The 25,769-nt window shown below is 41.0% G+C and overlaps 1 protein-coding gene across 1 annotated transcript in view; it reads left to right on the top strand.

Moving 5' to 3' along the window:
• The window catches only part of LOC132893060 (citron Rho-interacting kinase), a 450,073-nt gene that overhangs the window by 143,066 nt on the left and 281,238 nt on the right, over positions 1-25,769 (top strand). The window contains exons 5-12 of the mRNA XM_060931786.1: positions 9,459-9,629; positions 9,745-9,798; positions 9,905-9,958; positions 11,701-11,841; positions 13,879-14,007; positions 16,370-16,465; positions 17,232-17,348; positions 23,244-23,353. Of these exons, the coding sequence (XP_060787769.1) occupies positions 9,459-9,629; positions 9,745-9,798; positions 9,905-9,958; positions 11,701-11,841; positions 13,879-14,007; positions 16,370-16,465; positions 17,232-17,348; positions 23,244-23,353 (872 nt within the window). The remainder of the gene's footprint in view (positions 1-9,458; positions 9,630-9,744; positions 9,799-9,904; positions 9,959-11,700; positions 11,842-13,878; positions 14,008-16,369; positions 16,466-17,231; positions 17,349-23,243; positions 23,354-25,769) is intronic.

The following is a 25,769-nucleotide window of genomic DNA, read 5'->3' as shown; positions in this document are numbered from 1 at the left end:
TTTACAGATGGTGTGATGTTTGCTTCCAGAGTTTGCTGGTATTTATTCGAATCCATACTTCCCTCGACCAATGAAATGTGCCCTGTGCCACTGGTTGCAACACAACTCCAAAGCATGATCGATCCACACCCATGCTTCAGAATTGGAGAGGTGTTCTTTTCCTGGAATTCGGCACCCTTTTTTCTCCAAACATACCTTTGCACACTGTGGCCAAAAAGTTCTATTTTTGATTTCATCAGTCCACAGGACTTGTTTCCAAAATGCATCAGACTTGCTTAGATGTTCATTTGCAAACTTCAGACACTGAATTTTGTGGCTAGGACACAGGAAAGGCTCTCTTCTGATGACTCTCTCATGAAGGTCATATTTGTTCAGGTATCACTGCATAGTAGAACAGTGCACCACCACTCCAGGGTCTGCTAAATCTTTCTGAAGGTCTTTTGCAGTCAAACAGGGTATTTTATTTGCCTTTTTAGCAATCCAATGAGCAGTTCTTTCAGAAAGTTTTCATCTTCCAGACCTCACCTTGATCGCCACTGTTTCTTTTAACTGTTATTTCTTGATAACATTACAATCTGAGGAAACAGCTACCTGAAAACACTTTGCTATGTTCTTGTAGCCTTCTCCTGCTTTGTGAGCATCAATTATTTTATTTTTCAGAATGCTAGGGAGTTGCTTAGAGCAGCCCATGGCTGTTGATTTTAGGGACAAGTTTGAGGAGTCAGAATTTATACAGCTTTGAAATCTGCATCATCTGACCTTTCCTAACAAAGAGTTTGAACAAGCCACAGCTCAATAAGCTAATTAAGGTCTGGAACCTTGGTAAAAGTTACCGGAGAACTCAAATGCTCACTTAACTATTCACAGTAACAGACATTTTCAGCAAGGGTGCCCAAACATTTGCATGCCACTGTAGATATCATCTCATCATCTCTAGCTGCTTTATCCTGTTCTACAGGGTCACAGGCAAGCTGGAGCCTATCCCAGCTGACTATGGGCGAAAGGCGGGGTACACCCTGGACAAGTTGCCAGGTCATCACAGGGCTGATACATAGACACAGACAACCATTCACACTCACATTCACACCTACGGTCAATTTAGAGTCACCAGTTAACCTAACCTGCATGTCTTTGGACTGTGGGGGAAACCGGAGCACCCGGAGGAAACACACGCGGACATGGGGAGAACATGCAAACTCCGTACAGAAAGGCCCTCGCTGGCCACGGGGCTCGAACCCGGACCTTCTTGATGTGAGGTGACAGCGCTAACCACTACGCCACCTTGCTGCCCCACAATAGATATATTATAGATATTTAGATTACAGATAGATATTGTATAATACAGATATTTTAGACATTGTGTATAATATAGGTATTGTATATTATGCATTGGGGCAGAATGGTGGTGTAGTGGTTAGCACTGTCGCCTCACAGCAAGAAGGTTCTGGGTTCGAGCCCAGTGGCCAACAGGGGCCTTTCTGTGTGGAGTTTGCATGTTCTCCCCATGTCTGTGTGGGTTTCCTCTGGGTGGTCCGGTTTCCCCCACAGTCCAAAGACATGCAGGTTCGGCTAACTGGTAGCTCTAAATTGACCATAGGTGTGAATGTAGAGGGTGAATAGTTGTTTGTCTCTATATGCCAGCCCTGCAATGACCTGGCAACTTGTCCAGGATGTACCCTGCCACTCGCCAATAGTCAGCTAGGACAGGCTTGAGCCACACATTCTTCAAATATTGTCAGATCTCCACATGGAAGGCATCATTGGAAAGCATAGAAACTGTACTTTCTGAATATGTCAATAACTCAAAATGCCCGCGGGCTGACATGTGTCCCTGGATTTCGTTATGTGACACATATTATTAAAATGTTGCCTTCGTTAGACAAACCACTTAACTTCGTAGACATGCTCGTAAAAATGTCACGACACTGCCAGCTGGTAGGAGCAGATTACCTTTTTATCCTTCATGCCATCCTATGCGACAGTTATGATGAAACTGCATTAATAGCTGCAGTGCCATGTCTAAATCCTAAGAATGATGAATACGAAGTGGTTAAAACTAAGATAGAAGTAGGTGACGGCATAACCACCACAAAGAATGAGTTTAATTTCAACTGGAAGGATACCCGTAAAGCTATAAAGGAATTAAAGGCACAATTGATGTGTTATCTGCTCTCACGACAGCAGGCTAACCGTGATCTTTCACAGGTTACTAATTGTAAACAGGAGAAGGCTGAACTCACTTCAAAGTTTCTGACACATTTTAGCGAGACGTGGACTTGTCTGGGAAACATGCAATTAGATCAGCAGCAAGCCAACCCGCTCTTTATTTCGACATTTTTGAATAATTGTCATCCGTACATACAGAAGGTTCTCAAATATCATTTAAGTGACCCTAGCAATATGATAATAAAAACCCTAGGGGAAAGAATTAGAACTATGGAGGGAGATGGTATTCTGGATAGTAAGCAGGTAGCCTGCCTCTCTGTGGCCGGTGGAAAATCGTACTCACAGCCCCCCAATGCTAGTTTCATGTAACCAAACCACAACACTCTCCGTTACATGCAAAAATAACCACACAGCCTTAGATTAATAAACTTACCCCATCAGAAAGAGAAACATCGCCTTGCACATATCAATGCCTCCAATGGAATAATGTAGTCCTAGAACACTTCCTTTTGGTTGCAGTTTTATTGCTAGAAATGGTTATCTCCGATGTAACTACTGTGCATCTGTTTGCTTCGCGGTGTTTCAGCTCCTCTGTGCTCTGTTTAGCTTGCTCATTCCATAGTGAAATTACATGCCTGTATGCAGCTTAAGTAGCCACAAGCTCAGCTCATATCATACAGCTGATTGGCGAAAAAAAAAACACAAAAGACTTAAATCATCATGTGAATGGCCCATATGGTAATTTACCCACACCCCCCAGCAGGCTACAGTCCTGACAAAAACGAGACAATTTGCAACAAAAAATGTTTGCTTTTCCAACAAAACAATCTATTATCTGAAATACTGATTGCATTCTTCAAGATCTCAACTTGCACATTATGGGAAAAAATGAAAATCACAAATTTCGAAAAAAAAAAGCTTCTTTTGCGATTATCTCGGATTCATTTCGGCCAACATGTGTCCCTGGATTTGGTGAGGTGACACATATCTTTTAGGTCTGATGCAGAAGGCGGAGTGATTTTTAGCCCTCTGCCCTTCTGAACCCATACACAAGCGGCATTCACGGGGGGGGCGGCGGTATATCTGGTCCCACATCATCATCGTCAGAGTCTTCGTCTGTATTAGAATCGTCAGTCTCGTTTTTTAGTAACAGCGTATTTGAGCTTAAAGAGGGTTTTTTACCTGCTTTGGGTTTCTTAGGTTTAGCACCTGTCTCAAGAGATGCAGGCGTGCTGGGAGCGCTATCAGCAGGGCATGAAAGGTTACTTAAATCCGGATATATTTTTGTGACCGGTGTGGATGCAGGAACGTTATTTGATCCCTCATACAGCAACGGTAGAGCGGAGGTTGTAGGTAGTGTGATAACAGGTGTAACAGTAACAGATGTAGACGAAACGGGTTTTGCCTTATCTTCAGGCTTAGAGCATGGTACTGATTTTTTTTGCTCCTTAGTTTCTTTAATTCCATGAAAATCATCCCATATTGATTTCATTCTGACCCATTCTAAATAGCCTTTAATCATATAATCATAATCCCATTCTGGGTCGCCCAATCCCTCGCATATTTGTTTATGTGCCGAAGTGAGGTATTTTGTTTTAAAAGTGCCTGCGCGAGGATGAGTCAAAAATTGAGGCTAGGATTCAGTCCAGCCAGCCAAATTATCTAACCACAGACTGGTGTAAAATGCTAAACCACAGCGATTCATCCAATCCCGTGGGGTTTCCTTGGGGTCCGGTCTGGATACCTTAACACAATTTCCCCCCATGGTGACATGAAAGGACCGTCTCGAGATAAATTATTCTGTGGTAACTCACACAGATGCGCGCGCACTAATTCTTCCCGTGGCAACTCTTCATGGGGATACACTAATCATTCCGTGGCAACTCACACGGAGATAAATGGATTTTCAGATACTACCAACCAGGCGGAAGTCCCTTCAAATAAAAGAGATTTCTTACCTGATCAGGTAGCCTGGCAAGCCAGACTAAATGTGAATATTTAGTCTGGCCTCGCTCGTAGACATTTCCGAAGGGTGGGGGTGGAACAACCCGCTGTCTTTCAAACTGTCTCTGTGCGTATAGGCCAAAGCTCTGACCAATCAGCGCAACAATGACTGTGACGTAGTCAGAGCGACAGAAAGCAGTGGGGGAGGCCTTGAAATAAATAATTTTTCAAAATGCGTATTAATTAATAAACAGGTTCTAGATATTAAGAAGTTTGGAGATAATGACCACAAGTTTGGAGTCTGTACCACATACTTAACATACACTCATTTTTTTCAAGTGTTTTTCAAGGGTTTGCTTAAACTGTTTTTGAGAGTTTTTATTTTTATTTAGTGGTGTTTGGTGAAATAATTTCCCTTAAATTTAAAATAACGGGAAAATAAGAAACAATCAAAAAGTAATGTTTCAAAGCTGTTTATTAATTCTTCGTACTGCACAAACTAGCCCCATCCTTTTGGCTACGAGCGGAGCCAGCTGGTAGATCAGACTTTTGCCATAGCCGGTTGGCAAAACAGCGAAAACGTCCTTCTTGAAAAGGAATGAGCGGAGAGCCTCTTCCTGCTCATGTTTCAGCGAAAACTCCAAGTCTAATTCTTCTAAAACTGATTCCAAAGCGGAGTCAAACATGCGCTGTTCACTAGCCATAGCCATCTTTCCTGTTGTGCTTTCTCCAGCGTTGCGCAGCTTTGTTGTCACTCCTGCAAAAGCCCGCCCAAAGAATCCAAACAAAAACCTTGCGTTGTGATTGGCGGGCACGATTTGATACCCGGGGTGTTTTGTTGATATGGTGCGAGGCTAGACCCACTCGCAGGAAAAAAATATTTTTGGCCGCTAGGCGGGTGGGTCTAGTTTACTAGGCTACTGATCAGGAGTATCCCGGACAAGCCCCCAAACTGTTAGGACAGAGATCCTCCATCTCTTCCTCTTGCCCCCCCACTGGAGCGATCACACTCTCGCAAACAGGTCCCTCCGTGTCACCCAGAATATTCTGGGGCGATTCGTGAAAACAGACAAGAACCCAGAAATTAGTTTCCCATCTTTATTTCACAGCTTCGCCGAAAGGCAAAGAGAGAACAGGAGATTTTATATGCACGTGTGTGTGTGTGTGGGGGGGGGGGGGGGGGGGGATTACATGCAAGTGAAAAGACCTTGGTCTGGGCAGGTCACATCTTAATTACGTCAATAAGCAAAATGTTCTGATAGGATGTTCAGACAGATATCAAAGGCCATTTCTTATCAATAATGTTCTGATGTACAGCCTATTCTTAAGATAGAACACAGAGCAATATGTCCTTACGACAGTAATGGAATTTTTAAACAATGTCTAGCTGACCAGAAGGTCATTTTTAACTGTTTCTAGCTGAACAGAGGGTCACAGAATAAATCCTTACAAGCCCCATCATCTGAAATTGGAACAGCAAGACATTTAGGTTTGAGATCAAAAGATGACAGTAAAATAATGGATCAAAATTTCAGCTTTTATTTTCAGATATTTAGTATTAAAAAAAAGACTGAATTTGTTTTTAATTAAAATAACTTGTTATACATTTAATTAAAAAAAACTAGCGATATCATAAAGACAAACTTTTTCCAGTTTGATGGTGTGCAAAACAAGCAAGATGTCGTCATAGCAATGGGCTCACCTTTGGGTACACTGGTCAATACATTATGTTGGATAGAAGAGAGCTTGGAATGAAGTGACAAACTTCCGCTGTTATACAATAGATACATTGATGACACACTGCCAATAACGGACAGTGTCTCTTCAGCAGAGACATTTCTCCAAACTTTGAATGAATGTCATCCGTCTTTGAGTTTTACCATGTAGCTAGCATCCAGTAACAAGCAGCCCTTCCTTGGCTTTGAAATCATCAAGAATGGCTGTAAACTTGATAAAGGTTTGCAGAAAGTCCACAAACACTGGGCTCTTGCTGCATTATCAAAGCCATGTGCATCACAGGTATCCTTGTTAAAAATTATGCTTCATCACGCCTATTGTCCATCAACAAAGGAGTATTTCAGTGAAGAATATGATCATCTGAGAGAAGTTTTTCAAGCCCTAAAATACCCGGAAAAGCTCACTGGTTCAACCATTGATCAGTTCTGCTCCAGGATGGTGCAGGAGTTAGGGTTATTAGCTGCTGCCAATCAAGTTTCTGATAACACGAAGACCATTCATTTCTCCTTGCCTTTTAAAAAACCAGAAGTCGTCGGACATTGTGAGAAGACAGCTTGGATCTTTGAGTGCTAGACTTAAAGGACACATCACGGGTAAATTCAGGAGCAAGATCAATGTAATTCTCCTATATTATATTAAACTTTGGTCAAATACCTGTAACATTCTGCATTTTCTGCATTTTTCTTTTTTTACCTTGCACAATACCAGAAAAATTCAGTTGAAATAAAGCCATTTGAGGCAAATCGGTCCGTCTCTGAAAAAACTTTGCATTTGAATTTCCCGGGAAACATTGATTTTCGTGACATCATGTGAGGGACGCCTCCCTCTGAATCCTACATCAGCGCTGGCTTGTTTATGAGAAAACGACCTGGTGGTTTTCTGCAAATTTCTTCAACATTATCACATAATTATTAAAATGGTTAACAGATGTATCGTAGGAGGGTGTAGCAACACCAATCATGATGGGATTAGTACTCATTGTTTTCCAAAAGACCGGACAATGAGAGAGAAATGGGAGCGCTTCATCTACACAGGCTGTGTACTGAAACTGCGCAAGCTCGCGCAGCCTGCTGGCGCTTCCGCAGGTAACGTCACGATTCTGGCTCCAGGCTCCCTTGGGATTTTTCCAGACGCATTTTGTTATTTTATTTTTTTCTGCTGTAGACAGATGGCCTTGTGCAAAATTACCCTTCTGGATGAGTGTGTAAAGGGACATACTTTCATATAAAAAAAAAAAAACCTGAAATTGGTCCAGAATATGCCCTTTAACTTTGTCTTATTTCCTGTTTACATGAGTTATAAAATTCAGGAGCAAGTCAAGTTACACAAAGCCAAACCATCACTGGTTAGTCAACAGAATGTTATTTATTTGTTTGTGTGGTCTGTGTGATGCAGAATATGTTGGCTACACCTACAGGCATCTGTACCAATAAATTGAAAAACATTGCCACTCAAAAATCAGTAAACATCTTAAGATTGAGTATGGCCTCCTAGATGTCCCTGACTTGAGCCATAAATTTATTATTCTACTAAAATGCACTGGGAAGCTGGACTGTTTGATTTATGAGATGTTGCTAATCCAAGCAAAAAAGTCAAAATTAAACATCCAATCTGATTCCATACATACTAAGGATTTTACTTGATGCTCTTTCTTGGGACTTAGTCAGTTCAAATTTTTATAATCACTTACTTAAACACTTTGTTTTGCTCTGATGATGAGGTCAGTGATGTAGAAATGTCAGTTTATGATATTGTTAATTTTTATTATTTGTTTTTAAAAAGCATAAACACCAGAGACCTCCCTATGGGAGAAAAACAAGCCATTTTGAAGCTGAGAAAAGAGAGAAAATCAATTAGAGCCACAATCGTACAATCATTGTGCATAGCCAGTGCAATAATTTGGAATGTCCTGAAAAAGAAAGAACCCACTGGTGTATTAACAACCAGACATCATACAGGTCAATGAAAACGACAGTAGTTGATGACAGTACATAGTGAGAGCTGTGAAAAAACCCCCCCAAAACAACCAGTCAGTGTCATCACCAACAACCTCCACAGGGCAGCTTTGAAGGTATTACAATCTACTCTTGGAAGCAGACTTGGAGAGTAGAAATATGAGGCCACACCGTAAGATGCAAACCACTCATCAGCAGTAAGGGCTCTGCAGCCAAATAAGTGTTGTTTACTTTAAGACTGTTCCTATACTTTTGTTACTTACAACAAATTGGGTATTCGCCAAAAAAAGTGCCATGTTCTAAGTCGTTTAACACATCTAGATGTAAATATCAGGAAATGAATGCTGAAACTCTGATCAACTCATTCATCTTTTGATCTCAAATCCAAATGTCTTCATTGTAAAACCAAAACAAAAGAATTGGCCTTGCACTTCCAAAACTTTCAAAGGGGGCCGTTTTTTCTATGTTACTTTAGCTATCAGCTGACTTTATTCTGATCATTTGTATGCAAGATTTGCGTCACCCTTACTGTAGTGTATATTATATGGGCAGCATGGTGGTGCAGTAGTTAGCACTGTCATCTCACAGCAAGAAGGTTCTGGGTTCCTTATGACCAACAGGGGCGTTTCTGTGTGGCGTTTGCCTGTTCTCCCTGTGTCTGCATGGGTTTCTTCCAGGTACTGCAGTTTCCACCACAATTCAAAAACATGCAGGTTTGGTAAAATACCCAGCCACTGGGGTTGCACAGTGCTGGTCCAAAGCCCAAATAGATTGGGGAGGGTTGTATCAGGAAGGACATTCAGTGTAAAACCTATTCCAAACCAAATATGTAAAAAAAAAAATAATCTGCTGTAGTGACCCCTAACAGGAGCAGCTGAAAGAAGATTGTGCTGTATATTATATACTTATTAATAATATATTATTTAATTCATTCATCTTCCATAACAATGTTATCCTGGCTAGGGTTGCAGTGGATCTAGAACCTATCCAAGAAACACTGGGCATGGAAATTCAATCTGGATCAGATAATAATAATAATTATTATGGGTGGCATGGTGAGTAGTGGTTAGCGCTGTCGCCTCACAGCAAGAAGGTCCGGGTTCGAGCCCCGTGGCTGATGAGGGCCTTTCTGTGCGGAGTTTGCATGTTCTCCCCGTGTCCACGTGGGTTTCCTCTGGGTGCTCCAGTTTCCCCCACAGTCCAAAGACATGCAGGTTAGGTTAACTGGTGACTCTAAATTGACCGTAGGTGTGAGTGTGAATGGTTGTCTGTGTCTATGTGTCAGCCCTGTGATGACCTGGCGACTCGTCCAGGGTGTACCCTGCCTTTCGCCCATAGTCAGCTGGGATAGGCTCCAGCTTGTCTGCGACCCTGTAGAACAGGATAAAGCAGCTAGAGATAATGAGATAATCTTTCCTTTTCTCTTTCTGTGGTGTTTTATCCTATCCTTTAAAACCAAAAGCAATTTTTAGTTTTGTCCCTGATGCACTCCAGTCTTCTGTGTCTCTCTACACAGTTCAACTGCAGGGACTCTAGAGAGACACACTGTCTCTCGCTTTAGGCTTTGTGGGGTTTTTTTTCCCTTTCTTTCTTTCTCTTTTGCAGTACTTCTATTCCTGTACAAACCATTAGTGCTGGAATTGTCCTGTACTACAGGAGTATCATGCTCAGCTGGAAGAGATGCGGGTGTCCATCCGTCAGCTGGAGGAGAACCTTTCTGCCGCTCGGCGTCGCAGTGACTTATACGAGTCCGAGCTGAAGGAGTCACGCCAGACTAGTGAGGAGCTGAAAAGGAAGGCAGCAGACTACCAACAGAAGATCCAGAAGGTCAGATTAGTTGTCATAGGGTGGGGTTAGAGACAAATGCACAGAAGGTCACCCTAGTCACTTGATTATGAAGGCAGTATATTCTCCAGTGTTACCTGTAGTACAATTTTTACAGGCCAAAGAACAAGGCAAGGCTGAGATGGAGGATCTTCTTACTAAACTGCAGAAGGTTTGCCAAATTCTCATTATAATAGGGGTTTGTGTTGAATTGAATGTTTTCTTCTGCTTTAAAGTGTGTAAACCCACATTTGGATGCATTTTTCTTATTTACTTAGACCAATGAAGAGCAACAAGCAAAGATTGAGGAGCTTCAAGACAAGCTAGACAAGGTGCTGACAATCACTTTTACCTCAGAAATCTCTTGACTATTCACTCTTCTGTAGCCTTCAAGGAGATATGCAGAACCTTTATTTTTAAATACATTTCTGAGTGGATAGTATCTCCATTCCTGATTCTTGTATGCTGCATAATTGGGAATAAATTAGTTTTTTATTTATTTATTTTTATTTTTTTTATTTGAGAGTTAAAATCGACTGCAAAGTTGGCATTTGAGCTGCCCCACTGAGCCAGCCAGGTGATGTCACAGTGAGAACCAGTGCTATAGACTAAAGTCAGACTTGGCAGGCAAGAGTGGTTGCAATGGCCTCTTCGTCCGGACTTATTGGAGATTCTTTGGATTCCTCAGATAATAGTACGTGACTGTGATAGTCCTGAAATTGGAGTGTGTACATGCTACTGCTATACATGCAGAACCGTATCAGTTCAAACCATCGGAAAGTGAATCCGATAGTAGCATGTCGGCCATGGAGGCCCCCACCTTACGAAATAAAGCCAGAGAACAAAGCCGTCTCGAGAATTTGATGGAATTGAACTGACAGGATCATGTGACTCTCATTAAAACAGGATAGGCGTTATAACTTGTGCAGCATACATGCACATGCCTGCATTTTCACTGATAAAACGTAAAAGGCTATTTAAATAATCAGATGAACTGAGACAATCACATTCTGAAGCAAATTAAATAATCTTATACCGGTAACTTAAATACACAATACAAGTTACATGTATTAATCTAAATGCAGGTAAACAACGAGTGGTGTTTTTGTTATGTAACCAAGTGAGAGTCGCATCTTACCCATCTGTGTTATCGCTTCTTGAAGGCTGAGCTTGTGGCCGATTGTTTAGAAGCAATCCAACTTTCAGTTCTTCGTTCATTTGCTTCTTCCACGCAAGGGCGAGATATTGCTGCTGAGGCAGGCATATCCAGTGGGAGGAAAAAACAAACAAACATATCCAGTGGAGAAATCTGACGACTGGTCCACTCATTCTCCATTTTCTCCATACTGAGTACTCCGCTATTACTGCTCAGCTCACACTCCAGGAGAACTGGTGCAACTGAACTTACTTTCCTTTTCTTGTAGTTTTATTTTCCTTTAATTATTGGTACTGCACCCTCTTTCAATACGGGCTTATAGCCAGCACTCCTCAACAGATCAGAGGTTTCGTACGAGTCCTCAGTAAAATGTGCAGAGCAGAGGAGAGACCACTTCATAAGCACCCAATCTGTGAATTTCTTGCAAAACGCATCCAAATCTTTGCAGTTTGAACATTCTTGGGCCATGAATGCAACATTCATGTTGCATGACCTTGTCATGTTGCTGCACCCGCCAGCAACACATCTACGTGGCATGGCGATAAATTAGCTCAAAATGGAGGATTGAAGCTGCATTTAGCTCGGTGTTTTAGTATAGCGAAAATGGCGATGAGACCGATAGCCTTCCCGCTGTGACGTCACAGAGGTCACTGTCATTCACTCAGACCTGTATGAATCACTTTAATCACAAAAATTACTATATTAGATTTATTGTTAATGCTTAAAACCATTACTATGCCATGCTTGAGATCTCGGGGCATTTACAGTATAAACAAGTAGTGAGGCCATGGTTCTGCGTATCTCCTTTAAGTAAATTAATACATGATGTATAGAAGAAGTAGTTATAATATATTACCAACTGTAGAGCAAGAATTCTGTCAGGCAGGGATTCTCTCACACTCTTACAATCTCTCTCAGGCAGTGAAAGCGAGTACTGAGGCCACAGAGCTCCTGCAGAATGTTCGTCAAGCTAAAGAGCGCCTGGAGCGAGAAGTGACACGACTGCAAACCAGAGAGGACTCCACTGACAGCCTGCGCAGACGCTTGCGTGAGACAGAGGTTTGCTATACATACAGTAGATGAGCTGTTTAACTGAGTGAGCAGACATTCATCAGTGTATGTACTGTAGATTCAGACATTAGTAAGTTTTCTTTTTTCAGTTTGATAAATTAATGGCATATTATGGCATGACCATTAGACATGTATAATTTTATTTGCAACATTATACAGAAACAATATATTTCATCTTTCTCTTTAAATTTTCACAATATAATGCGATGAGATTTACTTACAAATTCACAAATATGAAATGTCATCACTTCCGCCAAGGAGGTTATGTTTTTGGTAGCGTTGGTTTGTTTGTTGATTTGTCTGTTAGCAACGTTACGGGAAAAAGTTATGAACGGATTGCTCTGAAATTTTTTCCAGAGGTGTCACTGGGCACAAGTAACAATCCATTAAATTTTGGTGGTGATCCGGATCACCTTCTGGATCCCGGATTTTTTTAAAGGATTCTTGGCAGAGGTCTGCGCTCTCAGAGTGCTTTTCTAGTTTTATATGGATTGATTTTTGTACATTTTATTTTTCAGTCTTTGCAACAATTCACTCTGCTCAAATATTAAAAATATAAATGTAGAAAAATCAGGACCCATAGGAATGTATCTGATGTTTGAAGGTTTGGACACATTAATAATCCTATAGTGCATAAAATTATTTAATTCATTCATCTTTGCTAACCATGTTACCCTGGTCAGGGTTGCGGTGGATCAAGAGCCTATCCAAGAAACACTGGGTGTGGAAATTCACCATGGACCAGATGATAATAATCTCATCTCATTATCTCTAGCCGCTTTATCCTTCTACAGGGTCGCAGGCAAGCTGGAGCCTATCCCAGCTGACTATGGGCGAAAGGCGGGGTACACCCTGGACAAGTCGCCAGGTCATCACAGGGCTGACACATAGACACACAACCATTCACACTCGCATTCACACCTACGGTCAATTTAGAGTCGCCAATTAACCTAACCTGCATGTCTTTGGACTGTGGGGGAAACCGGAGCACCCGGAGGAAACCCACGCAGACACGGGGAGAACATGCAAACTCCACACAGAAAGGCCCTCATCGGCCACGGGGCTCGAACCAGGACCTTCTTGCTGTGAGGTGACAGCGCTAACCACTACACCACCGTGCTGCCCCATGATGATAATAATAATAATAATAATAATAATAATAATAAAAAATAATATTTCCTGAGTGGTAGGGCGGCACGGTGGTGTAGTGGTTAGCGCTGTCGCCTCACAGCAAGAAGGTCCGGGTTCGAGCCCCATGGCTGGCGAGGGCCTTTCTGTGTGGAGTTTGCATGTTCTCCCCGTGTCCGTGTGGGTTTCCTCCGGGTGCTCCGGTTTCCCCCACAGTCCAAAGACATGCAGGTTAGGTTAACTGGTAACTCTAAATTGACCGTAGGTGTGAATGTGAGTGTGAATGGTTGTCTGTGTCTATGTGTCAGCCCTGTGATGACCTGGCGACTTGTCCAGGGTGTACCCCGCCTTTCGCCTGTGGTCAGCTGGGATAGGCTCCAGCTTGCCTGCAACCCTGTAGAACAGGATAAAGCGGCTAGAGATAATGAGATGAGATGAGATTTCCTGAGTGTTTAAATGAGCGAGCAGGATTTAGGCAGTATATGTAGATTCAGACATTAGCAAGTTTGTTTTTTTTTAGTCTGAGAAATTAATGGCATATTTTAGCATGGCCATTAGACATGCATACTTTTATCTTCATGATGCAACATCATTACGTGTTATCGTTCTCGCTCTCTCTACACACAAACACACACACACACACTTCTCTTTCCACAATATGTGATATTTATTTATAAATATAAAAATGTTATATGAATTTTTTGTACATTTTATTTTTTCAGTGCTTGCAACAATACACTCTGCTCAAACACTAAAATATAAATGTAGAAAAATCAGGAACCAGAGGAATATATCTGATATTTAAAGGTCTGGACACATGAATAATCCTATAGTGCATATGAACTGGTCTCTTTTTACAAATGGTCATGCACTGTTCATGGGTTGTGTGTGATGGAGCAGGATGGCAGAAAGACCCTGGAGAATCAAATAAAGAGGCTGGAGATTGTGGAGCGCAGGGAGAGTAAACTAAAAGAGGATATCCAGACCAAATCACAGCAGATACAACAGATGGCTGATAAAATCATGGTAAGGGACAGCAGGTCACCTACTGATACACAAGCACACATTCTTTTTGTCTCTTCTGTCTGACTCAACAGTGGACCCTACTGCCTTCAGCATGCTTTCTGTACCTGTCACAGTTCCAGAAGTTATATTTGTTGCCACAGACTGTAGAAATAATGAAATCTCTCTCTAATTGATCACATTACAAAATCTAAGTGTATGTGGTAGGTAGTGGTAGTGGATGAGAGGTGCCTAAAGTTCAGTGATGTAGTCTACATCATACACACATAAATAATAAATAGGGTTTTTGTTTTTACAAGAAAAATTGTGCATATACCACTATAGTTCTCATATTAAAAATCACATTATTCCTAAGCTAGGGAGAATAAATATTTGATTTGAGACTTGTGGCTCTTGCTTTGTGCACAGGGGAATTGGAACATTATTGGGCTAGGCCCCATAAGCCAATGGAGGGGTTGGCTGTATTACACTATTTTTGGAGTTCTATCATAACCAGGCCCACCGACAGGGGGGGACAAACGGGTATGTTGTCCCGGGCCCAGAACTGGGCTCTCATGAAGTTGCGATTATTTTATTTCATTTCAAAATGTGTTGATTTGGGGGAGAAATGTGCTATATTTGCATTCAAAATGATTTCTAGATCTTTTGCCTTTATTGTCTTTGAAAAAGGCGTCAAGAACCCCCTACCACCCCTAATGCAAAAATGGTTTGGTCTGACTCTTTGATTAAGGGGAAAAAAAATGACATCATTCGATCATAGCTCTTCGACAATCAGCGTGCGTGCCATTTGCCAACATGCACAAGTCAGGAGCACAGAAAAGAAAAGAGAAAAAGAGAGGAAGAAACCAAGAGACTCAGGGGCTCACTGCATAAATATTTTAAAAAAGAGTCGGATGATGCAGCAGGTACTAGCAAAGGCAGTGGGGCAGCTGAGCCAGGTAAGACCAGTGTTGGGCACGTTACTTTCAAAAAGTAATTAGTTATAGTTACTAGTTACTTTTCCCAAAAAGTAACTGAGTTAGTAACGGAGTTACTTTGTCATAAAAGTAACTAATTACCAGGGAAAGTAATTATTCTGTTACATTTTGTTCCCCCTCAAAAAAAATCAAATTCAATTAGTGTAATCATAATAAAAGTGAATGTTAAATGTGTTTAATGACTGAAATGGACACTTAACAGAACGAATTAGTAATGTTATCTACACTATATTAATATGTTTGTGGGACAATGTGAGATAAGACATCTATCAAATGTAATATATTTTTGTAGTTATTAAAATTATGTTACTAATTACTGGCCACTGACGAGGACAAACGCTTTGTTCCTCGACATAATGTGCATTGCACGTAAACACTCTTGCCTTTTATTTCAAGTAATGAAAAGTAATGGCTGTATTTCCAATGTGAAAACGCAGTGCTGGGCTGACCGCTCGCCATCGCTGTGTCTTCCGATTGAAAGAGCGCACAGTAGTGCAGTAGGCGTGGCCTACCTACATATGTTGTCCAAATCTACTCTGATTGGCTTACTGTGCCGTTGTCTCGTGTCTCCCCGCCCCACACGAAAGCAGAGTAAAGAAAGGCTGAACGAGCAGCATGCCAGATGAGAACAGCTTTAATAAAGTAACGCATAGTATTTTATTGTAAGTAACGGGAACGGTGTTATAACGATGTAAAAAGTAATTAGTTAGATTACTCGTTACTAAAAAAAGTAACACCGTTTATTTCTAACGCCATTATTCCCATCACTGGGTAAGACACAGCCAACTTTTTCCAGCCCCGTAAAGTAACCCCAACCAAGGCACGCGCGGCACGCAATTCATGTTACAAACGAGGGGAGAGCAAGTCACACTGAACACCATATCAAACGCACAGGGCATTGAATCATTTCATAACCACAACGGCTTAATAACATTGTGTTTCATATATCTGATTGAAGCTAAGAATATTCACATTAGCCCGCAATCATATCCCGCCATTTCTCGAGCAGTGTGTTCTTCTCTGCTTTTCACACTGGACAGTATGCATGCACGCACAACAAAAGTCCGGCGCATTGCATTTCGCACCTGAATAGTTGCAGACTAAGGAAATGTTAAAATGTTAAAACTGTAAAAATGTTGAAATGCTAAAATGAAATGGTTGTTGACCGGTTGAATGGTTTTTGAATACCTGTCATTTAAGGGTTGGAGTGAGTAGAGACTGGGATAAGAGAGGTGGGGGTGTGTGTGGGTTGGCCTGGGGGGGGGGGGGGGTGTTGTTAGGGGGGGCCCATTCAGAGCATTTTGTCCCGGGCCCAGCCAAAGCTGTCAGCGGCCCTGATCATAACCTCTGTAAAGTGGAATAAATGCATCTTGTGCTTCCATTAACAGGAACTGGAGCAAAACTTGCGTGACATGCAAGCCACAGCCCAGCGCATGGACACTCATCTGGAGCAGAAAGAGAAACTGTATGAGGATAAGATCAAGGTTGTGTATTAGGAAAAAAAAATCTGCTGTTTTTTTTAGTTCAAATATTGAAATTAAAATAGATAATTTACTGTTTTCATTGATATACAAGGTACTGTTAAAGTTACAGGTTTAAGTATTCACCCCCTTGAACTTTTCCACATTTTGTAATGTTACAATCTAGAGCATTCATGGACTTAATTGGGATTATGTGTCATGAACATACACAAACAGTCCATAATATTGAAGGGGGAATCTATACAGTTTGCTTGTCAAACCTCCTAATTAACTCTGTGCAACCATTTGCCAAGAGAAGTCACATAATTAGTTGAATGGATTTGATCTGTGTGCAATTAAAGTATAGTGTGATTTCAATATAAATATACTGGTTCTTAGCAAACCCCAGAGTTTGTATTGGCCCAGGTGAGTCAATATTTGTGCTTATGCAGTCAAGAAATATCTGCATTTGCTTAATTAACAATTGTTTAATAATATTAGTTTTGCACCTTCAAATGATGATACTATAAATCAAACAGCAAAAATTCCAATTAAGTCCATTTCCGTTATAGTTTTTAGGAGTACAAAAACCTCATACAGTGAACTTTTAATAGTCACTAATATGAAATCAGATTTGTTTACACTTGGTATTATGACTATATTCCAGCAAAATACACAGTACATAATACCTTTGCCTTTCAGCTTCAAAAATGATCTGATATACTATAAATCATTCAAAAACATTAATTTAGCACACTGAGTCATGCTTGTTGTACATTATGTTGACAAGGTTTTGGAGACGCAAATGAGGGTTGACTTGGCTGATAAAGAGCTCCTGGAATCGAAACAGGACATATATGAGGAGGAAGCTCGGGAGAAAAGCAAATTGATCAGTGAGCAGGCTGCGGTAAGACCACTATAAAACTTGTGATGGTGCCACAAATGTATTAGTTGTAGGTAGCTGTCGGTAGTTGTAGTATGATGGGGAGCGCTGGCTGGTGGATGGGAATTCACAGGTGACCAAATTGAGGGAGAAGTCTAAATAAAAATAAATAAATAAATAAAAATAAAAAAACCCACTGAGTCAGCCATTATCCCTCAAGGTCACAGGGGAAGCTGGAGCCAATCCCAGCTGAATTCAGGTAAGAGACACAGAACACCTTGGGCAGGTTGTCAATCTCCCACAGAGCTAACATAAGCTCCTTTAACACAGCCTGTTCAAGGTGGGACTCTTACACCTTTATTCCACCTTACAATTTATATAAATATCTGAATGTGGAACGGGGGATCTTCATGGTTCCGCCTCTGAGCTGGAATGATTGATAATGTAAGGGGGCAGGATTGACATCAATGTAAAAGAGACAGCTGGCATAATGGAGCAGGGGTGTGAGCTTTTTGACATTGACATTCTTCTTTCCGAAACCAGTGCGGAGTCAAAAAAATCTCTGTTTACGTCCACCTTTCTGCCTCAACTCTCTTCCTATTTCTCTTCACTTTCTCATCTCATCATCTCTAGCCGCTTTATCCTTCTACAGGGTCGCAGGCAAGCTGGAGCCTATCCCAGCTGACTACGGGCGAAAGGCGGGGTACACCCTGGACAAGTCGCCAGGTCATCACAGGGCTCACACATAGACACAGACAACCATTCACACTCACATTCACACCTACGGTCAATTTAGAGTCACCAGTTAACCTAACCTGCATGTCTTTGGACTGTGGGGGAAACCGGAGCACCCGGAGGAAACCCACGTGGACATGGGGAGAACATGCAAACTCCGCACAGAAAGGCCTTCGCCGGCCATGGGGCTCGAACCCAGGACCTTCTTGCTGTGAGGCGACAGCGCTAACCACTACACCACTGTGCCGCCCCCTCTTCACTTTCTCCTCCAAGATATTTCTGATCATACAGCAGCTTTGCACTGCATCAAGACCTGTCATTCATCTATAGCTGATATAACACATGGGCTCAGCATTACTTTGGCAAACCTTTGTCAACCACTACAATATAGTGTTGCATCCAGATATGCCAGTTAAAACTTTACTGTGCAAAAAGGAAGCCTGATATTAACCGTGTCCAGAAGCACTGTTGACTTATCTGGTCCATCTAGGTACAATGGTTGATCTACAATGGACCATCACACAGTGGAATGTGTATTTTGGTCAGACAAATCAGCATTCCAGGTTTTTTTTTTTTTTAAGAAATTGATGCTTTTGGTAACATGCCATAATCATTTGGCATAAGATAGTTATATCTACATTAAATTTTTTACTAATTTCGTGTCAGTGTGTCACACCTGTGTGCCTTGGCACATGCATCTGATAGACTCTTGGGTACACTCCGGACAGCGCGCGTGCAAAGCGGACTCTAGTGTGCGTGCCATAAACGACTCGCACCTGCACAGGATTAAGGCGCAAACAGCATGCCTATATAAAAACTGTGAAAACACACTTCCTTTGCAAAGTATTGAGTTATGTTGCAGACACATTACTGAGCCTCATTTCCTTGTTTGGTTTCCTGATCCCTGATTTCCTGTTTCTTGTCTTTGATTCTGCCGCGTCTACGATAGCCAGTTTGTGCCTCGCTCGACTTATTGCCCGTTTCACCATTTTATGATTTTGCCTGCCATTCTGGATTGTTTACCTGTCTTCACTTGTATTAATTAACATACCTTCTGCACTTACATCCATCTCCCAACCATCTCTGACAGAATACTTCACACTCCCAGACAAAGAGAATGCACGTTCACCTGTTCATACGTCATGTTCAGGAACAAACAAACGTTAATGGGGCTAAAACACGCACCGTCAAATGATGTGGTTGCAGTATTGGACTGGACTCTGACTCAAATCAGCTCAATAGTAGACTCCATCCATCATCTGTGACTGCTTATCCTGTACAGGGTCGCAGGCAAGCTGGAGCCCATCCCAGTTGACTATGGGCGAAAGGTGGGGTACACCCTGGACAGGTTGCCAGGTCATCGCAGGGCTCGACTCGGACTCGAATTTTTTTTTTTTAATGACTTGGACTTGAACACTGGGGACTCAAGACTGAACTCAGACTCAAGGTTTAGTTACTCAACTACAACACTGGGTAAAACATCAAATAAGGTGCTATTGTATTATTTTGAGTGCAATGCAGGTCAAAGATTATTTTACTTTATTCATTGTTTTCAGTTTTAATTTCAGATTCTACATACAGTCCCAACTTTTTTCCGATGAACAACCATTTACATGTATGGGCAAGTTTAAAATAGCCAGTTGACATATGCATGTTTTTGGACTGTGGGTGGAAACTAGAGCATCTACGGGCATGGGGAGAACATGCAAACACCAGTCAGTCACACTCCCCAAGCAGCCATGAGGTTTGAACCCATAACGTTCTTGCTGTGAAGCAAGAATGTGCAAAATAAAACATCACTTCATTTTTATTTTCAGTTTATTTTACAATGCAGCTAGTATCGGTGTATGTAACACATACAGTACAGCCGGATATTTTAAGTGCTACAAGCATCCACAACAACAACAAACAACTTTAGGAAACAGGTAGCAGTGTGGAATGTAAAGCTCTACTTTTGCTTAAGAGTGGTGGCTGGTGGTGATATTAGATGGGAGGGCTAAAATCTATCAATAGTTTGATAAACTATTTAGGATGACCAATACAATATCTCTCAAGGTCTCTATAATAATAATAATAATAATAATAATATTATTATTATTAAATCAGTAAGTTGCTGGAAATACAAAAATATGGAGGCCAATTCTTTACACACAAAGTTCAAGAGCTGCATTAGTGATTACAATCTTTTTAGTGTTTCACACCCATCATACTTGACTGGGTTTATGCGGAATTTCCTGTGAATACCAAAAATACAGTAAGCAGAAATGTTCTAGCCCTCACTAAATTCAGTTTTGGTGCCTGTCCTTTTGTGCAATTTGTAGGTTGATTAGACAGTATCAATCTACTTTTAGTTTCTCTTCCAAACACACCTTAGGGGAGAAATACACTGAACTTGTGTTTATTAGTGTGCTTGCAAAAGCACACTATTGTTCTTCTTAAGTTTTATTATTATTATTCCGTTTCACCTGTTTTTTGGATCCACTACTGCTCCTAGGGCTTTCAAGATAGAGACACCGTTCTAACACTGAAACGTAGGGCCCGATCTGGAATGTCATGCTTGTTAAAATGGTTGCACTAACCCTCGTCGTTCGTTCAGTATTCCCGTTTTTCGGCAAAATTCCGTGCCATTGAAATGAATGGGTAGAACTTTGGAGTGATGATGTCATAAGGAGCGCCTCCACTCTAGACATTAGAGTGGGAGCAGCAGAAAAAAAATTAAAATTGCGATTTTACAGCCAAAATCCATGTTTTAAACCCTGTAAAACCTCTGAATTAAATTGAAAAAAAAAACATATAAAAGGGTGGAGAGGAGATTTCACTGCGCTTCGCGCAGTGAAATCTCCCTTCAAAATGATGTGAAAGAGACTTTGAGCCAGAGAAAGAGTGAGAGCTATTGACCAAATCCATTTAAAACAAGGATTGCTCTGAAATCCTTCTTTTAAAACATGACAGTGTGACAATGTGTATTGGTGGGGATAGTGATTGGGTGAGAGAGAGATGTAGAGAAAGAGACAGCGACACACACACACACACACAGAGAGAGAGAGAGAGAGAGAGAGAGAGACTTCATTTGAGCAAGCACACTCCAGCAGTTTCTGCAGAGGAAATGCAATCTAGTTACATCCACTACTGACTGCTTGACATATTACAGTTCCATTGCATTCTCCATTGCTGTGCTCTGCTTCCTCTCCAAACTAATGACACACCCACTGATGTTGTCACTGTTCATGCTGGAAGAACCAGCCACACTGCAACTCCACTATAATGAACTCTTTCACTATGAATGTTCACATACAGTAAAAGAAACTAAATTTCATGTCCCCTGCCTTTAATGACGAGTCGGAGTCTCATCTCATCTCATTATCTCTAGCCGCTTTATCCTTCTACAGGGTCGCAGGCAAGCTGGAGCCTATCCCAGCTGACTACGGGCGAAAGGCGGGGTACACCCTGGACAAGTCGCCAGGTCATCACAGGGCTCACACATAGACACAGACAACCATTCACACTCACATTCACACCTACGGTCAATTTAGAGTCACCAGTTAACCTAACCTGCATGTTTTTGGACTGTGGGGGAAACCGGAGCACCCGGAGGAAACCCACGCGGACACGGGGAGGACATGCAAACTCCACACAGAAAGGCCCTCGCCGGCCCCGGGGCTCGAACCCAGGACCTTCTTGCTGTGAGGCGACAGCGCTAACCACTACACCACCGTGCCGCCCCGAGTCGGAGTCATCCAAAAAAAAAAAAAACCCTCACTGTGTCACGTCCATGCTACGTGTGCTGTGCGCTCCGAGTGCCATTAGGTCTACTTACTATACACCTGTTTCGGATTAGAGCACAATCACACCGCGCACTTATAAGGACACTCTAAACACACAGACTTGGCAAAGTATATGCACTGTACCTAGTGTTTCACATTACCAAGCCTTGTATCCGTGTATCTTACCTTTCTGGTATTGACTTTGTTTTGTGTATTTGGACACTGCCTTTTCATCTTTGCCTCCGTCATTCTGTTTGTTCCTCGCTTGACCATTGCCCGTTTCATGACCCTGCCTTTGTCTTATGTTTTTGAATTATTTGTTAAAAAAAAAAAACATTTCCTGCAATTATATCCATCATTTGCCTGCTTACATGACACACAGTCATGCACTCCTCTTCCCACCAGAGACAAACAATAAGTGATCAGGTCCGCAGTCATGTTAAGAATATGCGTCAACACCACAAAACAAAAGTCTTAACTAGCCTAGTTTAGGTATCGATCACTAACAATTCTTGAGAACAGTGATCAAATGAACGATAAAAGGATAAAATGACTACTGATACTGCTACACTTAACACCTAGCGTAAAGCATAATGGCAGCATTTTGATACCCCCAGTCCTGCGGCACGACATAAATTACATCGGTGATTTACAACACATGAATGAATGGTGCAGATGTAGAAAACATAGCGTTTCAGTAGGTGGACATTGACAACAATACACCCGTAACCTCCATCATTTCCATAGCAGACGAAGAAATCACCACCTCCATTCATGAGCCTTTAACTCAGTCAATGAACTGCAAAAGTGACTCAGAAGGAGAAATTTGTGATAAGGAGAACATGCATAAAATACTGCATACAACAAGTGTGTTTGCTGTGACAAGTGGGTCCATTTCAGTATTACGAACTTTTTGGTATAAGTAACTATTTGAACGTCCCCCAAAGAATTCATTATAGTGGGGCTGCAGTGTATATTTTGGTTCCAGCTGGGAACCATCTTTTCATATTCCTCATAGATTTATTTTTGGTTGAAATTCTCCAAACAGTTCAACATTTGGTACATAAACCAGAACAGAACCCATTGGCCTGTTGATGAAAAAGGGGTATAATGGGCTGCATTAATCTACAGTGCTTGGTTTATTACACCAACCTCATACGAGGGCTTCATACCATTCCTTTTTTTTTTTAATGACTGCTGGTGGTGCTGTCACAATCAGTTATTTAAAAAACAAAACAAACAACAACAAAAAAAAAACAGTCCAAAATAAATATCTTTAAAACATTTGTTAACTGCAAAAAAGATTATGTGGGCACCAAAAATTGAACTGTATATTGATTTTCTTTGAAAGGCTTAGCCCTTCTAGCCCATTCATAGGATCCAGCCTAGCTGCTTATTAACAAGGTTCTTATTCTTGCAGACTATCAATGCTATGGAGTCGAAAATGACCAGCTTGGAGCAGAGGATTGCTGAGCTCTCCGAGGCCAACAAACTGGCAGCCAACAGCAGCATCTACACTCAGAAGAATATGTGAGTTCAGAGTGAAAAATGTGCTCACATCCTAAATTGCATTCAACTGTCTTTCAATTTAGAAGGTGAGATTTTTATTATTGCTCATTTACACTGTGAATAACCTTCAGAGCATTTTCTCAGTATTGTCAGGAAAATATACAAAAATGGAAGGAAACAAATGAGATTTGGACTTGCATTTACCTGCTTTGGTTTAGGTCAACATAATTTAAATTGTTGATGAAATATCTTTCCTCATTTGAAAAAAGAGCCGTTTCTGTTGCCACATTGGAAGCTTTGCCAGAAGTATTTTTTGCCTTCCTTCAGTCTAATTACTTTCTTGATTAAAAAAAAAAAATCCATATGCCATTGTGTCGGAGATAAATAATAAAAAAAAAAAAATCAAGTTATGGCAAACCTGTTAGACTGAATGCACATGACTTAAGGGTCGTTTTAAATTGTTGATTGTACAGGCTTACAGTTGAATGCAATTGTAAAGCATATACTGTACAGTGGTGCTTGAAAGTTTGTGAGGCCTTTAGAATTTTCGATATTTCTGCATAAATATGACCTAAAACAATCAGATTTTCACACAAGTCCTAAAAGTAGATAAAGAGAACCCAGGTAAACAAATGAGAAAAAAAAATTATAATACTTGGTCATTTATTTATTGAAGAAAATGATCCAACATTACATATCTATGAGTGGCAAAAGTATGTGAACCTCTAGGATTAGCAGTTAATTTGAAGGTGAAATTAGTCAGGTGTTTTCAATCAATGGGATGATAATCAGGTGTGAGTGGACACCCTGTTTTATTTAAAGAACAGGGATCTATCAAAGTCTGATCTTCACAACACATGTTTGTGGAAGTGTATCATGGCATGAAGAAAAGAGATTTCTGAGGACATCAGAAAAAAAGAAAAAAAAAGTTGTTGATGCTCATCAGGCTGGAAAAGGTTACAAAACCATCTCTAAAGAGTTTGGACTCCACCAATCCACAGTCAGACAGATTGTGTACAAATGGAGGAAATTCAAGACCATTGTTACCTTCCCCAGGAGTGGTCGACCAACAAAGATCACTCCAAGAGCAAGGCGTGTAATAGTTGGCGAGGTCACAAAGGACCCCAGGGTAACTTCTAAGCAACTGAAGGCCTCTCTCACATTGGCTAATATTAATGTTCATGAGTCCACCAAACAACAAATGGTGTGCATGGCAGGGTTGCAAGGAGAAAGCCACTGCTCTCCATAAAGAACATTTCTGCTCATCTGCAGTTGGCTAAAGATCATTTGGACAAGCCAGAAGGCTACTGGAAAAATGTTTGGTGGACGGATGAGACCAAAGTAGAACTTTTTGGTTTAAATGAGAAGCATTATCTTTGGAGAAAGGAAAATACTGCATTCCAGTATAAGAACCTTAATCACATCTGTGAAACATGGTGGTGTTAGTATCATGGTTTGGGCCTGTTTTACTGCATCTGGGCCAGAACAGCTTGCTATCATTGATGGAACAATGAATTCTGAATTATACCAGCAAATTCTAAAGGAAAATGTCAGGACATCTGTCCATGAACTGAATCTCAAGAGAAGGTGGCTCATGCAGCAAGACAATGACCCTAAGCACACAAGTCGTTCTACCAAAGAATGGTTAAAGAAGAATAAAGTTAATTTTTTGAAATGGTTAAGTCAATGTACTGACCTTAATCCAATCAAAATGTTGTGGAAGGACCTGAAGCGAGCAGTTCATGTGAGGAAACCCACCAACATCCCAGAGTTGAAGCTGTTCTGTACAGAGGAATGGGCTAAAATTCCTCCAAGCCAGTGTGCAGGACTGATGAACAGTTACCGGAAACGTTTAATTGCAGTTATTGCTGCACGGGGGGGGTCACACCAGATACTGAAAGCAAAGGTTCACATACTTTTGCCACTCACAGATATGTAATATTGGATCATTTTCCTCAAAAAAAAAAACTATAATATTGTGGTCTCATTTGTTTAATTGGGTTCTCTTTATCTACTTTTAGGACTTGTGTGAAAATCTGATGTTTTAGGTCATATTTATGCAGGAATCTAGAAAATTCTAAAGGGTTCACAAACTTTCAAGCACCACTGCAGGAGGTCAAGAAAATGGAAAGGGGATGATTTACTCATTCACACAAACATACACCAAGATATTATTGGTGCAAAACAACTGGGCACATATAACAATCAAATTTGTGATTATAGAAACCAGTCACACAGGTGTATCAGTATATTTAAAGCGGTTTATAAAAAAAAATTAATAATAATAAAGTTTCTCTCCCACAAAAGTTAAACCTTCTCAAATTCTTCATTGCACGTACACAAATCCTATTCTCTTAAATCACAAATTAAGAAACTCATATGCTCACAGTTTTGCTACATTTACTGCAGTGAATACAGTGGGGCAAAAAAGTATTTA

Source organism: Neoarius graeffei, chromosome 10 (assembly GCF_027579695.1).
Source record: "Neoarius graeffei isolate fNeoGra1 chromosome 10, fNeoGra1.pri, whole genome shotgun sequence".
In the NCBI taxonomy this organism is placed as follows: domain Eukaryota; kingdom Metazoa; phylum Chordata; class Actinopteri; order Siluriformes; family Ariidae; genus Neoarius; species Neoarius graeffei.
Note: the sequence above shows the minus strand (reverse complement) of the source record. Positions and strands in the feature narration are given on the sequence as shown.